General features: G+C 33.3%; 1 protein-coding gene across 6 annotated transcripts in view; it reads left to right on the top strand.

Moving 5' to 3' along the window:
- CEP83 (centrosomal protein 83) overlaps window positions 1-15,701 on the top strand; it is a 106,830-nt gene that overhangs the window by 77,501 nt on the left and 13,628 nt on the right. For 5 of the 6 annotated variants that reach the window (XM_074271222.1, XM_074271223.1, XM_074271220.1 and 2 more), the window contains 4 exons: window positions 3,066-3,197; window positions 10,357-10,471; window positions 14,351-14,495; window positions 14,610-14,759. In XM_074271222.1, coding sequence (XP_074127323.1) covers window positions 3,066-3,197; window positions 10,357-10,471; window positions 14,351-14,495; window positions 14,610-14,759 — 542 coding nt within the window. Of the gene's footprint in view, window positions 1-3,065; window positions 3,198-10,356; window positions 10,472-14,350; window positions 14,496-14,609; window positions 14,760-15,701 lie in introns of those variants that run through there. The other variant, XM_074271226.1, reaches the window with a different exon arrangement.

Genomic DNA, 15,701 nt, shown 5'->3' with positions numbered 1-15,701 from the left:
TCTTGCCACAGAGTATATTTGCTAAACCAGAAGAGATGATTTACTAAGTGGTGCCCATAAAAAAGAAGTTTTCTTAGGTAAGAGAGAAATTCCATCCTATACAGTGTTGGCTTATGATGAATCTCTTAGATACTTTCAAATTGAAAGTCCTGGTTCAGTAGAAACATTATATGTCCATCTTACAAACAACTTTTGGCCAAAATAAGTAAAAGTTGACCTTTTACTTATTTGCCTTCAGCCAATCCTTTCTGTGTTTCCAGAGCCAGGTAGTTGCTGCTAGCAAGGATTCTATTCATATAGATTCCATCCTGTTTGTTTTACCACTCAATGGTGCTCACTGCAAATCAAGCACTCACACATTATTGATTTGATGTCATCTGGACTATCTAAAATATTTTTAAATCCAGAATAGATGTGTTTGTGAAAAGTGATGGGAATAAAATATGGATGGGTGATTTTAACTCATAATCTCCAGTCTTTGTTCTGTTTTAAAGAAATTTTAAATTTGGGGTTGCTTTGCCAGCAAACTGGTAAGATCCACAGTATCTATCTTGCTATTGAGTATTTGCCCACTGTGGATCTAGAAGAAACTGCTGAAATTCCCACTCTCCTCAAGATCTCTATGTGAGTTCATTCTGTACAGTTTCTCTTTTTCTCTTCTTTTCTCTCTTACCTTTCATCACCTTCCTAAAGGACAGGTTAGCTCATGTCAACTCAGAGACTGTCGTTCTCTATTATGAGAACACAAAAGCATCTCAGCCAGGCAGTATACCATTTGCTTACCATTTAACTTTCCACCCTTATTTCACACTCTCTCTTTCACACACCCAGTGTATCAACCAAATTGGACTCCTTGATATTTTCAAAATCTGACCTCTGCTTCCCATGTATTTTATAAGTCCTTCCCCTTGTCTAAAACACATTAACTCTACATCTCTGCCCCTCAGAATCCTTGGCTTTCTTGAAAGATCATTTCAGGTGCTATTTCTTCTAAGAAGCCTTCTCTTATCCCCAGATCTCTTCTCAGATTTCCTTGTAACATAGCAATCTGTGTATATGTTTTAACCCCAGGATATGGGAATGAGGCTTTGAATGTCTAGGTGCTAAGTAAATGTTTAAATAAAATACTTGATATAAAACAATTTTACTTTTTCTACTAACGGTCTCTTTTATCATCCTCCCAGTGCTACATGGGAAACAAAACAAAACTTTGATAATATATTTTTAGTCAAGCAAAAAAACAAAGCCCCATATTGACAGTGTTTAAACATCATATTATACTAGTGCTTACAAGCTGTATCATCAGTCTTTTGGAATCATGATTGGGCATTACATAAATCAGTTTTTAGTTTTTCCAAATTGTACCATATTATTATTGTAAAAATTGTTCTCATTATGAATTGAATTGAATTTACCCCCATATCTCCATTCCCATTGCAATCTGGCAGCAAAAGACTTTGAAATCCCTCAGCAATACCCCATTTTGTTCTTACCTGTTTTTGCTTCTGGGCCTTTAGTCTGTAGCAGTAGAGTTTAGGAATGGTTGTCATTTGAGCTTCCAGTGGAAGGCTGCATTCTGAAATGATGACAGGTCTTAGGGGTCTGCAAAGATGAAAGGCCCCCTTTACTTAGAAGAGCATGTTGTATGCCAGTGCTTAAGTCTGTCATTCAGTGGGATAGCAAACAGTTCAACAAAATGTGTTAATTACTCAGATACTTTATAACAGGTACTAAGCTGGAAGATAAAAAAAACAAGTAAGTCTGGGTCCTTTCTTCAGAACACGATTCCTACAAATCCTTTATTCCCCTCTCATTTTTTTCTTAGCTATGGATAGGAACAAAGGTGACAATGGGTGAAATTGCTTTATAATGTAAATTAGTTTTTTGGATATATACTTTACCATTTGTTAATTTTAGTTAACTGAAAATATTTCATTAGCTCCTACTTGAAGCATTTATTAGAAATGAGATATGATAACAAAGTTAATTTTCAGTATGTGTGAATGAAGCTTGCCCCTTATAGAATCCAGTATTTTTTAACTTGTTATGTGTGAAAATATTTCTAAAAGATGTTACTGCCTTCTTAAATAGAACATATAAAACATAAAGGTTCTAGTCCTATTTCATTTGCTCCCACCTTAAGAAAGTGACCTTCTGTCTCTGGATTGTTTTCATCTCTAAAATAAAAGAACTAGGTTATAGCTGAAGAACTTTCAGTTCTCCTTCCTTTACACCTTCCAGTAATCTAGCCAATTTTTGATGAATTAAGGGTATTCTTTGAATTCATTTTAATGAAAAAAGCATTGGGCTTGAAGTCAAAAGGTAGATCGTAGAACCAGACCACTGGCAAGTCATTTACCTCTTCTGAGGCTCAATTCCTTAATTCTGAAATGGATGGTTATTCAACTGCCTACCTTGTGGGGTTGCTTGCTCACTGTTTTGTAAGCTGTAAAACTAGAAGTTATTTCCAGGGCTTAAAAGAGCCAACTTGTCAGAAACTGTCCTCAGTTACTTTGGAGATATGTAGGTCTCTTTGCCTCTATAGGAAAACAGAAAACAAAACCAGGCTGCTTTGCTTTTTGTCTGCTTTTTTATATTTTCCCCTTTCTTCTGGATTTCAGTTTCTTGTCACCTTCTCTCTCTACCACCTTTCTAATTTGCTGCTTCTAGTCTGCTGTGGGGTTCCAAACCAGATTAAAAAGTTTATTAGGACTCTCTTTGTAAAGTAAAAGTGTCTCAGTAAGGACCTAAGGGATAGTTGGCCTTTGAAACATTTATTTAGATTTATATTGATTTCCAACATGTACTAGTTAATGAATATATTTTGGGTGGTTAGGATTTGGATCAATATGATACTATTTTAGTGTAGTATGGAAGTTTTATATCTTGATTTTTTGTTGTTTATATTTCGTATATATATATATATATATATGTACATTTGATGAGAAAAGCTTTTGCAATTTTGACATATTTGTTATCTCATTTTGGTATTTGTTGTACTTCATATCAGTTATGAAAAAGGAATAAAGACTAACCCTTAAAATATCATTTTGTTTTAACTAAAGGCAGAAAAACAGTCAGCCAAGCTTCAGTATGATCGAGTAGAAAAAGAACTGCAATCAACTAATGAGGAAAACACCCTCTTAATTAGTAAACTGCACAAGGCTGAAAGAGAAATCATTGAATTGACCAGTAAAGTAAGAGCTCTTGTTCATTCTAAAATATATTTTAAGTAGATTTTTTTTTTAGACTGAAGAAAAATTTGTTCACCTGTCTTTGAGTTGTTCTATAAAGTTGCAAAGGCAATAAAAATTATTTTGCTTCTGTAGAATGGGAAAGTGATCTTTGTAAGTAGACAGTACAGAGTATGTTGTAAGCAAACTCCAACTATGTTCTATATTCTACGCGTGTATTTTTATTCTTTCAATTGATATATAATGGCTTAAGTACCTTGTGAGCAATTTTCAGAAAAAGATTTTGTACTTATTTGCAAAATATTCTTTGAGATATAAAAACAAAAAAAGTGTCTTTTTGTGAGACTTTTTTCCTCAAAATAATCTCTGAACAAATATATGACTAATATAAATAGTACAAAGATAAGATTAGACATGTGTACCTGAAATTTAAGAGAATAAACAGAAATGAAACATATGGTGATAATAGCATAGAATTACAGAATTAGAAGGGCCCATACATAAAGAAAAATCTTCTCTGCCACATAGTACAGTGAGAAAATGCTGGATTTTATTTAGAGAGTATATTTGAATCCCAGCTCTCCTGTAGCCTTTACAAAAATAATTTTAGCTTCAGTTTGCTTGTCTGCAAAATTAAAGGTTTGGACTAGATCAGGGGTGTCAAAACAGCAGAAACATTCTGTCCAAAATACTACCGGATCAGATAAAAATATAATTGGGAAATATTTACTGAAATAAATAAAAACACAAAAGAACAGAGATAACATTTAAATGTGATTTTTTTTGAAGTCAGTATATAACCCCAAGGAATCCTTATGCGTGGTTTAAAGGTCCCTATTTTTATTTGCGCTTGACACCACTGGACTAGATGATCTAAGATGCCATATAGCTCTAAATCTGTGTTCTTGTCATCTAACTACCTTAAAAAGTTAGCTCATTCAACATTTTTATATCTTTTACTACTAGGAAGATTTTCTTTTAATTGTATCAAAGATGCCTCTGTGCAACTATCATATTATCATCTCCACATTTCTTTTCTGACCCACTCACAGATCTTTTCTTTATTTCTTTAAGTGATCCTCATGTAGCATTTTCTTTAGTTCCTTCCTTTCTTGGGTATCACCCTTCTCTGGACAAACTCCAGATTGTTAAATGTTTTCCCTCCCATGTGATACATAGCACTGAACACAGTGGTAGTCTGACCAGGCAGAGTATAGCAGCACCATTAACCTATCTTGTTTTTTATTCTCCATCTCTGTAATGCATCTTAAGACATTAGCAATTTTGAGTCATGCAGTTTGGTAACATTTTTAGCTGTGTTTTTTTTTTCCCCCCAGGTTCTATTTGCTTTTTATTATAGACTTAACAAACACAGGTTAGAATTTTCATATACAAAGTATGACACAAAGATTATATGTGAAGCCATGTGTTTCTGTTACATACAACTTGCTGAAGAACTGTTGGTTATTAACCTTCTACTTCCCAATCATGTTTGTGTGCAGTTAAATATTTGAACCCAAGTATAGGACTTCACCTTTATTTATATTAAATCTTTTATCTTTAGAGGTACCTTTTGAGATCTTTTTGTATCTTGGCCCTATCATACAAAATGTTAAAATCTCTCTCTCTCTCAGTTCTATATAATCTTCAGATTTGATAAATATGTCATATTTGGCTTCTTTCAAGTCCCTGATAAAAGTATTAAATATCACATGGCCAAATACAGTTGTCTTTTATATTCTACCAGAGATAATTTTCCATTGATCTGTTTTTATTTTTTTAAGAGGATAAATAAGTTTAATTTTTTTTTTTATTAAAGCTTTTTATTGACAAAACACATGCATGGGTAATTTTTCAACATTGACCTTTGCAAAAACTTCTGTTCCAACTTTTCCCCTCCTTCCCTCCACCCCTTCCCCTAGATGGCAGGTAGTCCCATTCATGTTAAATATGTTAAAGTTTATGTTAAATACAATATATGTATACATATTTATACAGTTGTCTTGCTACACAAGAAAAATTAGATTTAGAAAGAAGGTAAAAAAATAACCTGGAAAGAAAAACAAAAATGCCAGCAAACAATAATAGAAAGAGTGTAAATGCTATGTTGTGGTCCACTCTCATTTCCCAATGTTCTTTCACTGGGTGTAGCTGGTTTTGTTCATTACTGATCAATTGGAACTGATTTGGATCCTCTAAATGTTGAAGATAGCCGCTTCCATCAGAATTGATCCTCATATAGTATTCATGTTGAATTGTATAATGATTTCCTATTTTTGCTCATTTCACTTAGCATCAGTTCATGAAAGTCTCTCCAGTACTCTCTGAAATCATCTGGCTGGTCATTTCTTACTGAACAATAATATTCCATAACATTCATATGCCACAGTTTACTCAGCTATTCTCCAATTGATGCACATCCATTCAATTTCCAGTTTCTAGCCACTATAAAAAGGGCTGCCACGAACATTTTTGCACATACAGGTCCCTTTCCCTTCTTTAATATCTCTTTGGGATATAAGCCCAATAGTAATATTGCTGGATCAAAGGGTATGCACAATTTGACAACTTTTTGAGCATAGTTCCAAATTGCTCTCCAGAATGGTTGGATCTGTTCACAACTCCATAAACAGGAGGCCTTTATCAGAACCTTTAACTGTAAAGATGTTTTCCAGTTTATTGCTTTCCTTTTAATCTTGTCTGCATTAGTTTTGTTTCTATAAAAGCTTTTTAACTTGATATAATCAAAATTTTCTGTTTTATGATTAATAATGATCTCTAGTTCTTCTTTGGTCACAAATTCCTTCCTCCTCCACAGGTCTGAGAGGTAAACTATCCTATGTTCTTCTAATTTATTTATACTTTAATTCTTTCTGTCTAGATCATGAAACCATTTTGATCTTATCTTGGTGTATGGTGTTAAGTGTGGGTCAATGCCTAGTTTCTGCCTTACTAATTTTCAATTTTCCCAGCAGTTTTTGTCAAATAGTGCATTCTTATCGCAAAAGTTGGGGTCTTTGGGTTTATCAAACACTACATTGCTATAGTTATTAACTATTTAACCTATTCCACTGATCAACTAATCTTATTTCTTAGCCAATACCAAATAGTTTTGGTAACCACTGCTTTATAATATAATTTTAAATCAGGTATAGCTAGGCCACCTTCATTTGATTTTTTCTATTAGTTCCTTTGAAATTCTTGACCTTTTTGTTCTTCCAGATGAATTTTGTTATTTTTTCTAGATCATTAAAATAGTTTCTTGGGAGTCTGATTGGTATAGCACTAAATAAATAGATTAGTTTAGGTAGTATTGTCATTTTTATTATATTCACTCAACCTATCCAAGAGCACTTAATATTTTTCCAGTTATTTAGAACTGACTTTATTTGTGTGGAAAGTGTTTTGTTGGTTTGCTCATATAGTTCCTGACTTTCCCTTGGCAGATAGATTCCCAAATATTTTATACTATCAACAGTTATTTTAAATGGAATTTCTCTTTGTATCTCTTGCTGTTAGATTTTGTTAGTGATGTATAAAAATGCTGATGATTTATGAGGATTTATTTTGTATCCTGCAACTTTGCTAAAGTTGTGGGTTATTTCTAATAGCTTTTGGAATTGAATTAGATCTTCTCTATGTTGAAGATATCCTCTTCCATCAGAATACATCCTCATACAGTATCATTGTTGAAGTGTATAATGATCTCCTAGTTCTGCTCGTTTCACTCAGCATCAGTTGATGTAAGTCTCTCCAAGCCTTTCTGTATTCATCTGTTGGTCATTTCTTACAGAACAATAATATTCCATAACATTCATATATCATAATTTACCCAACCATTCTCCAGTTGATGGGCATCCATTCATTTTCCAGTTTCTAGCCACTACGAAAAGGGCTGCCACAAACATTTTGGCACATACAGGTCCCTTTCCACTCTTTAGTATTTCTTGGGGATATAAGCCCAGTAGTAGCACTGCTGGATAAAAGGGTTTGCACGGTTTGATAACTTTTTGGGCATAATTCCAAATTGTTCTCCAGAATGGTTGGATTCTTTCACAACTCCACCAACAATGCATCAGTGTCCCAGTTTTTCCACATCCCCTCCAACATTCATCATTATTTGTTCCTGTCATCTTAGCCAATCTGACAGGAGTGTAGTGGTTTCTCAGAGTTGTCTTAATTTGCATCTCTTCAATAGTGATTTGGAACACACTTTCATATGAGTAGAAATAGTTTCAATTTCATCATCTGAAAATTGTCTTGTTCATATCCTTTGACCATTTATCAATTGGAGAATGGCTTGATTTCTTATAAATTAGAGTCAGTTCTCTATATATTTTGGAAATGAGACCTTTGTCAGAACCTTTAACTGTAAAAATGTTTTCCCAATATGTTACTTCCCTTCTAATCTTGTTTGCATTAGTTTTGTTTGTACAAAAGCTTTTTAATTTGATGTAATCAAAATTTTCTATTTTGTGATCAATAATGATCTCTAGTTCTCCTTTGGTCACAAATTCCTTCCTCCTCCAGAAGTCTGAGAGATAAACTATCCTATGTTCCTCTAATTTATTTATGATCTCGTTCTTTATGCCTAAATCATGGACCCATTTTGATCTTATCTTAGTATGTGGTATTAAATGTGGGTCCATGCCTAGTTTCTGCCATATTAATTTTCAGTTTTCCCAGTAGTTTTTGTCAAATAATGAATTCTTATCCCAAAAGTTGGGATCTTTGGGTTTGTCAAACACTAGATTGCTATTTTTATTCACTATCTTGCCCTGTGAACCTAACCTATTCCACTGATCAACTAGTCTTATTTCTTAGCCAATACCAAATGGTTTTGGTGACTGCTGCTTTATAATATAGTTCTAGATCAGGTACAGCTAGGCCACCTTCATTTGATTTTTTTTTTCATTATTTCCCTTGAAATTCTTGACTTTTTGTTCTTCCATATGAATTTTGTTGGTAATTTTTCTAGGTCACTAAAATAGTTTCTTGGGAGTCTGATCGGTATAGCACTAAATAAATAGATTAGTTTAGGGAGTATTGTCATCTTAATTATATTCGCTCGGCCTATCCAAGAGCACTGAATGTCTTTCCAATTATTTAAATCTGACTTTATTTTTGTAACAAGTGTTTTGTAATTTTGCTCATATAATTCCTGACTTTCCTTTGGTAGATAGAGTCCCAAATATTTTATACTATCAACCGTTATTTTGAATGGAATTTCTCTTTGTATCTCTTGCTGTTGGATTGTGTTGGTAATGTATAAAAATGCTGAGGATTTATGTGGATTTATTTTGTATCCTGCAACTTTGCTAAAGTTCTGAATTATTTCTAATAGCTTTTTAGCAGAGTCTTTGGGGTTCTCTAAGTATACCATCATGTCATCTGCAAAGAGTGATAGTTTAATTTCCTCATTTCCTACTCTAATTCCTTGAATCTCTTTCTCTCAGCTCTTATTGCCGAGGCTAGCGTTTCTAGTACAATAGACATACTCTCTTTAAAAATCTAATGTGAAGCCAGTCAACTCTTCCTCCTGCCTGACAAGTTATACAGAAGCAGCTAGAATGTATAATTGTAAATTGGGACAGAAGACATTAGAAGAGGTATAGCTGAGGGAAAGCAGAAGTCAAGACATTGACTTTACCTCCTGAGGGCTGGGAATGGGGGCAGGGTTTCTTTTTGGTACTTCTGGACATAGAATCCTACAGGCTACTTGCAGTCCCTGTCCTGTGTCCAGTCATGCTGGGATGCAATGGATTAATTTGCTTGGGTAAACATCAATTTTTCAGTGACTTCTCTCCCTCTTGTCCCTGGCTTTCTAGATGATTTTTGTGTATTTAAGGAGTAGAAGAAGTTACTCTAGTTTCTCATTGGATTTCTTGATCATTTTGTTTGGTGCAAATTTTAGATTTTTGCTAGTGTAGGTGTAGGAAATCTGTGTATCCTACCCTTGTTCAGGAAGTCAGCTTTGCTGATTACTAGTATGGATGTCAGTGAGCTGCTTTTTTGTGAGGTTTTTTTTTTTTTTTAGAAACCATCAGATTATTTGATATTATACCTGGCACTTTTAGAAATAACCACAATTATTCAATGGATTCTTCATACCTTTTCAATTGTTACTTTTAAGCCACCATTTTATTTAGCTTTTTTTATTGGAGCAAACAGTATTGGTGGCAGAATTCCCTTTTCTCCAGTGGGGTTCTACTATCTCTAGTACTGTCCCGCCTTATCTTTAAGACTCCTTTGCTGATTGGTTTATTCATCCCCACTTGATCTCAGAATGATGAATTTGATCTCTGATGATAAGGTGTACTTAGTGTTCTCTTGGTACTCCACACCCCCTTTGACATTTCATATATATAAGGGATTTGATTAGAGACAAAGAATCTGAGGTTTTATAACCTTTATTGAATGTTTGAGAACTTAGGGGTTTTAGTTTAATAGAGAAAACACTGGACTTAGAAGGATTAAGTTAAAGTTCTTGCTTCATCACATATTAGCTTTATGATGTTTGTTAAGGCCTCACTCAGCAAAACACTTTCTCATGTATCCCATCAAGAGATTTTGAAAATCACATAATATCATATAAGTTTATATGTGTGTGTGTGTGTGTGTGTGTACACACACATACACTGTATAAATCTAAGTTGATAGTACATCTATATACATTACTGATTTAACTGAACATCATTAAATACTTAGAAAAGTGAAGAAGATTAAAGAAGTAAAAAATATTGAATCTTGTAATCAAAATTATTTGTGTAGAAAAGTGATGATTGAGGGATGACTCAATAATGAACTTCATTATTATGTCTTTGTTATACAAAGAATGTTGATAAAATAGAACACATAGTGCTTATTAACTGTTAAATCTGCAGGGATTTAGGATAGAGATTAATAGTTCACAATGAGTATCATTAAGCCATGGCTTTGTGTGGTAATGAAATTTTTTGGATTCTCTTGAGCTTTAAAATGTAGACTCTTGGATCTTAGGACCTGTGAATTCACATGGTACTGAGTGTGAAATTGTGCCAGAGACAAATATAATAGGTTGTTAGGCAAAGCATAATCTCATTAACAGCTGTGTGAGAGTATGTGTATGGGCTCTTATCAATAAAAAAAAAATTTAATAATTTTACTTTCAAATTACCAACAGGTTGAAGAACTTAAACATTCAAACAAATTAGAAATAGCAGATATTAAACTGGAGGCAGCAAGAACTAAAAGTGAAGTAGAAAGAGAAAGGAACAAAATTCAAAGTCAAGTGGATGGTAAGTATTTCTTGTGATCTTTGCTGTTATTTGTAGAGGCTAAATGAGTTTCCAGCTTAATTAACTTATAGACCTAGAACATTCAGATTGTCACTTTATTTTTATCTGTATCAAAATTCAGTTTTGTAATACTTCATATTGGTTTTTGTACTAAATTATAACATCCATATGTTTTGATTATAAATCTGTTCTTTCTGTTGTCTTTTTGGGTTTTTATTGTCTTAAACTTATTTTTGAGGCGATGGTCATATGACTTTTATTTTTTTTTCTATCCTCACTATTCTATGATCTCTCTCTCTCTCTCTCTCTTTCTCTCTCTCTCTCTCTCTCTCTCTCTCTCTCTCTCTCTCTCTCTCTCTTTTTTTTTTCCCTTTTTCATGCAAAGACTGAATTTCATACTTAAGGACTATGATAGAACTTTTAAGTGCTCCTGAATTTCTCCATAGTAAATGAGATGCTCCTTAGCCCCATTTATTGGTAAATATGATATATCAAATAAAATTTATCGAAATATATGGCATTTTGCTCACTATCTATCCACCTCCATAAATTTTTTCTTCCCCTAAAGTCAAAAATCTTGGCAGACCAGATACGATGAGATTGCTATGGCTACTTTGTCCTCCAGGTTGTACTAGAGCTAGCTTAGAATAACTAGAATGCTTTATGTATTTGAAAATCAGATTTTCTATTCAAATCTGGTCTTTTCATCCTGAATGTTTGAAAGTTCTTTATTTCAATGAATATTCACCTTTTCCCCTGAAGGATTATACTTAGTTTTGCTGGGTAGGTGATTCTTAATTATAATCCTAGCTCCATTGCTCTGTGGAATGTCACATTCCAAGCCCTTTAATGATGAGCTGCTTAATCTTGTATCCTAACTGTGGCTTCACTATACTTGAATTGTTTTTTTCTGGATGTTTGCAGTATTTTTCTGCTTGACCTGGGAGTTCCAGAATTTGTCTATAATATTCCTGAGAGTTTTTCTTTTTGGAATCCTTTTCAGAAGGTTTTTGATGGATTCTTTCAATTTCTATTTTACCCTCTGCTTCTAGATTAGAAGAACAGTTTTTCCTTAATAATTTCTTGAAAGATGATGCCTAGGCTCTTTTTTTTTCTGGTTCATGCTTTTCAGGGAGACCAATAATTTCAAAATTATTTCTTCTGGATCTATTTTCCAAGTCAGCTGGTTTTTTTCAGTGAGGTATTTTACATTGTTTTATATTTTTTCATTCTTTTGATTTCGTTATATTGTATATTGATTTCTTATACAGTCATTAGCTTCCATTTGTTCAATTCTAATTTTCTTTTTTTTTTTTAATTTCAACTAATTTTGTTGGTAATGAAAATAGAACATGGAGAACAGTAAAATAATTGTTAATGACAATCTATAACATCACATGTTTTTTTTCTTTCTCTTCCCTCTCCATTTTTTTACTTCCTGTATTCCTATTCACATATACCACTACTTTCTCTTTTTTTGCTTTTCTTCCTCTCTAGTTTTTTTTGTTTACTTATAATATCTGGGACCAGAAAGGCAATCATAAATTACTAGTAGCATTCATCATTAAGAAATTGTTTGTCCTTATCTAAACTAAGATGTCTATTTTCTGTTATTCTAAAACTTTGATGTATTAAGTTCATTAATTTGTGTAATCCCTCCCTTGATGTAAATGATGCAGTAATCATTTCTTATTCTTATAGATTTTTTCAATTTTCTCTCTCCCTCTCTCTCCCTCTCTCCCTCTCTCCTATTTTCAAAACATGTGGATGGGTAATTTTTCAACATTGACTCTTGCATAGCCTTGTGTTCCAGATTTTCTCCTCTTTTTCCCCATTCCTTCCCCTAGATAGCAGGTGATCTAATATATGTTATACATGTTAAAATATATGTTAAATCCAATATATGTAAACCTATTTATGCAATTATCTTTCTGCATAAGAAAAATCAGATCAAAAAGGAAAGAAAACAAAATGCAAGGGAAAAACAACAAAAAAAGTGAGAATGTTATATTGTGACAGTTTTAATTTTCCAAGAATTATTTTCCTTAATGAGCATGTGCACTTCCTTTCCCATTTGGCCAGTTTTGTTTTTTAAAATATTTTTCTCCTCATTAGCTTTTTGCATTTCCTTTTGTAACTACTCTCAATTCTCTTTCACATTTTTCCTCTGTCTCTCTTACTTGATTTTCAAGTTTTTTTTTGAGTTCTTCCATAACCTGAGCTCAATTGGTTTTTTATTCTTAGAAGTTTTATCTATAAGAACTTTGACTTTTTCTTTTTTTTCTGAGTGTGTTTTGCTCTTCCTTGTCACCTTAGTAATTGTGTATAGTCAGAATCTTTTTTTGTTTTCTGCTCATTTTCCTGACTTTTTAAACTCTTTGTTAAAGTAGGGCTCTGTTTCCAGGGTGGGGGCTGCACTGTCCCAAGCTGTTTTCAGAGACTCTTCAAAGGACCTCACCATAAGCACTCTTTTCTGCCCTGGAATTGTGAGGGTGGTCCCTGGTGCACTGTAGCTTTAAGTTCTATTGTGTTTAAAGCAACAGAGTCCTTCCTCAGTGCTGATAAAGACCTTTTATGAGCTGAGGCTTCCAGAAGCCACCACTGCTGGTTTGCTAGTTTCCCAAGGCTCTCACCTAATCATAGAAACGATTCCTGCTGCCCTTCCAAATTGACTTTAGTCTTTGAGCTAAGAAGTCTGCTGATTCAGAGGCCTCAAAGACTGTTGGCTGATGCTGGGGCCATGTGGTCTGCACCAGGAGTGTGCTCTGGACTCCCACCCTGGTGCCATGGACCTTTCTTGCTTCTAAATGGTCTTTGGCTAGAAAATATTGCTCCATCTTTTGTGTTTTCTAATGCTCTAAAATTTGTGTAGAGCCATTATTTAAAGGAACTTGGAACAGTTTTGGGGAGAGCTCTGAAACTTCCTGCTTTTTTTTTCCACCGTCTTGGCTCTGCCTCTTTGCTGTGGCAGTTGAGTACAATTTATCTTGGGTGCTATATTTGATTAGAGAGTAATCTCCCATTTTAGCCTGAGGATTATATTATATTTAGACAAGGCTTTAGGCCTTGTCTAAAGTGTTGCTCTGCATTAATTCGAACACAACATCATGAACAATGGTACTTAACTGATTTGAGTGCATGTTTTTTTTTTTCAAGTTAATAAGTTATCCCTATGTCAATATCTCATTAATATTAATCTCTAATGATAAGATAATAACTTATCCCTAAGTTAATATAATCTTTTAAATTTTCTCAGAATTCTTTTCTCAGTCCTTTCTTGTTGACTTTTGTGATAATATTACCATGCTTTTATTTTTCCACCTGTGAAACAGAATATGTCTTTTGGAAAACTAAAGATTAAGTAACAGAATAAGTATTTATCTGGGAAGAGAGTGGAATTCAGTGAGCCAATGTTACTTATTTGCTCTTATCATAGAGTCATTAGGGAAGAAATGGATCTTTTTTATCAAACCTGATGAAAATTTACTCCTTATCCTTTGTCTTGCAATTTGGGTTTTTAATGGGTGAAATTATTTTGTAACAAAAGTCCTTTTCATAATGAAAATCCCATTAATGAAACTTTGAAGATGAAGGTGAAAGATAGGTTTTTATTTTTTGTTTTAACAGTTAACACAGATTAATTCCTAAGATTTTTTTCTCCTTGAGTTTTCTTCTGCTATGGAGAATTTGTTGATACTTTAAGGAGCTTATTGAAATTGAAATTATATGTTCAGAAAGATAGTTTTCACTATGTTAGTTTGCAAAGTCGTATTTTTTTTTAAGCAACATCTGTGAATGCTGTTAAGCCCAATTTTTAACTTAATGGTAATGATGAAGACAATTCATCCTTTTTTCCTTCTTTAAAAACCAACCAACCAGTACTGCAATCAGACAATGAAATCCTCAAATCAACCATTGAACGCCACAAAATGCTTTTATTAGAAAAGGATCGTGAATTAGTACGGAAAATACAAGCTGCCAAAGAAGAAGGTTACCAGAAACTAGCAGCCTTACAAGATGAAAAGTAAGGGCTTAAATACCTTGTTTTGTTTTAATTCTCCATGTAAATGGAAACATTTTGTTGCCATTTTATCCTTATTGTGGTTCTTTTAACGTAATTATCTCTGTTGATTTTTAGGCTAGAACTTGAGAACAAATTAGCAGATTTAGAGAAAGCTAAAGTGGAACAAGATGTCTGGAGGCAATCTGAAAAGGATCAGTTTGAAGAGAAATTGCGAGCTTCACAGATGGCGGAAGAGTCAACCAAAAGGGAGCTGCAGAGTATTAGGTGACATCTTTGTCCATATAATTTCTTTATTCCAAAGCTCTAGTGATTCTTCTCATTTGGGTATGTTAAGGTCAAATAATCCTCTTTTGAGGTACCCCATTTATTTAATAAAGAGTATGGTAGACTTTTGGAAGTAAGGTTCTTGAGTAGGAGGATTAATTATTAGAATTAAGCTAGTGAATCTAGAATGACAATTCTAGAAGAAATCTGGAGATATTTAGTATAGCCCCCACTTGTAGGAGCATCGATGTCAAAACCAGGCCATCTATGTGACTGTATATTGTTTTCTTTAAAATCTTTGGGAAGTAAATATGGACTTTCTTTTAGGTATTTTGCTTCAATGTTTTATCTCATAGTTGTTTAAAAAGTCAATTCCTTGTTCACTTAGGCTTTATTTTACTATAATTAGATCTTCCAGTTACTCTTGTTGAGTCTTTTGCAGACATACAGATTTACTGCCCAATATTTGCAAACCTCTATCATTTACTCATACAATAATGAACTTGACTTTTAGTTTTCTCTTTTCTAAGCAAAATAACCCCCATTTTTAAAATTTTTGCTTCATTAGGGATTATTTTCCCATTCCATTAATCATTTTGGTCACTGTATTATATCCCTTGCTATTTCAGACTTGGAAGGTTAGCTGTATCTCTGTTGTCTGTGCTATCTTTTTTTTTATTATGTGGTTTAAAACACAATAACATAATTCAGACATCACTGATGTGAAATTTCTAATGATTTAGAATAGGCTAGCTAGAAATTAGTGGAAAACAAGATTATTGAATTCTTTAATAATATAAAGGAATATATTTCCAGTTTAAGGGAATAAACAATTTTCATATAACAATAGAAAGATGCATTTGTCAATTAAGCAACAAGAATTTACTAAGCTTCTTTTGGGTGCTTTAGGGATAGAAGTTCAAAGAATAAAACTCTAGATAT

The sequence above is a fragment of the Sminthopsis crassicaudata genome, chromosome 5 (assembly GCF_048593235.1).
Source record: "Sminthopsis crassicaudata isolate SCR6 chromosome 5, ASM4859323v1, whole genome shotgun sequence".
Classification (NCBI taxonomy): domain Eukaryota; kingdom Metazoa; phylum Chordata; class Mammalia; order Dasyuromorphia; family Dasyuridae; genus Sminthopsis; species Sminthopsis crassicaudata.
This window is presented reverse-complemented; position numbering and strand designations above follow the sequence as displayed.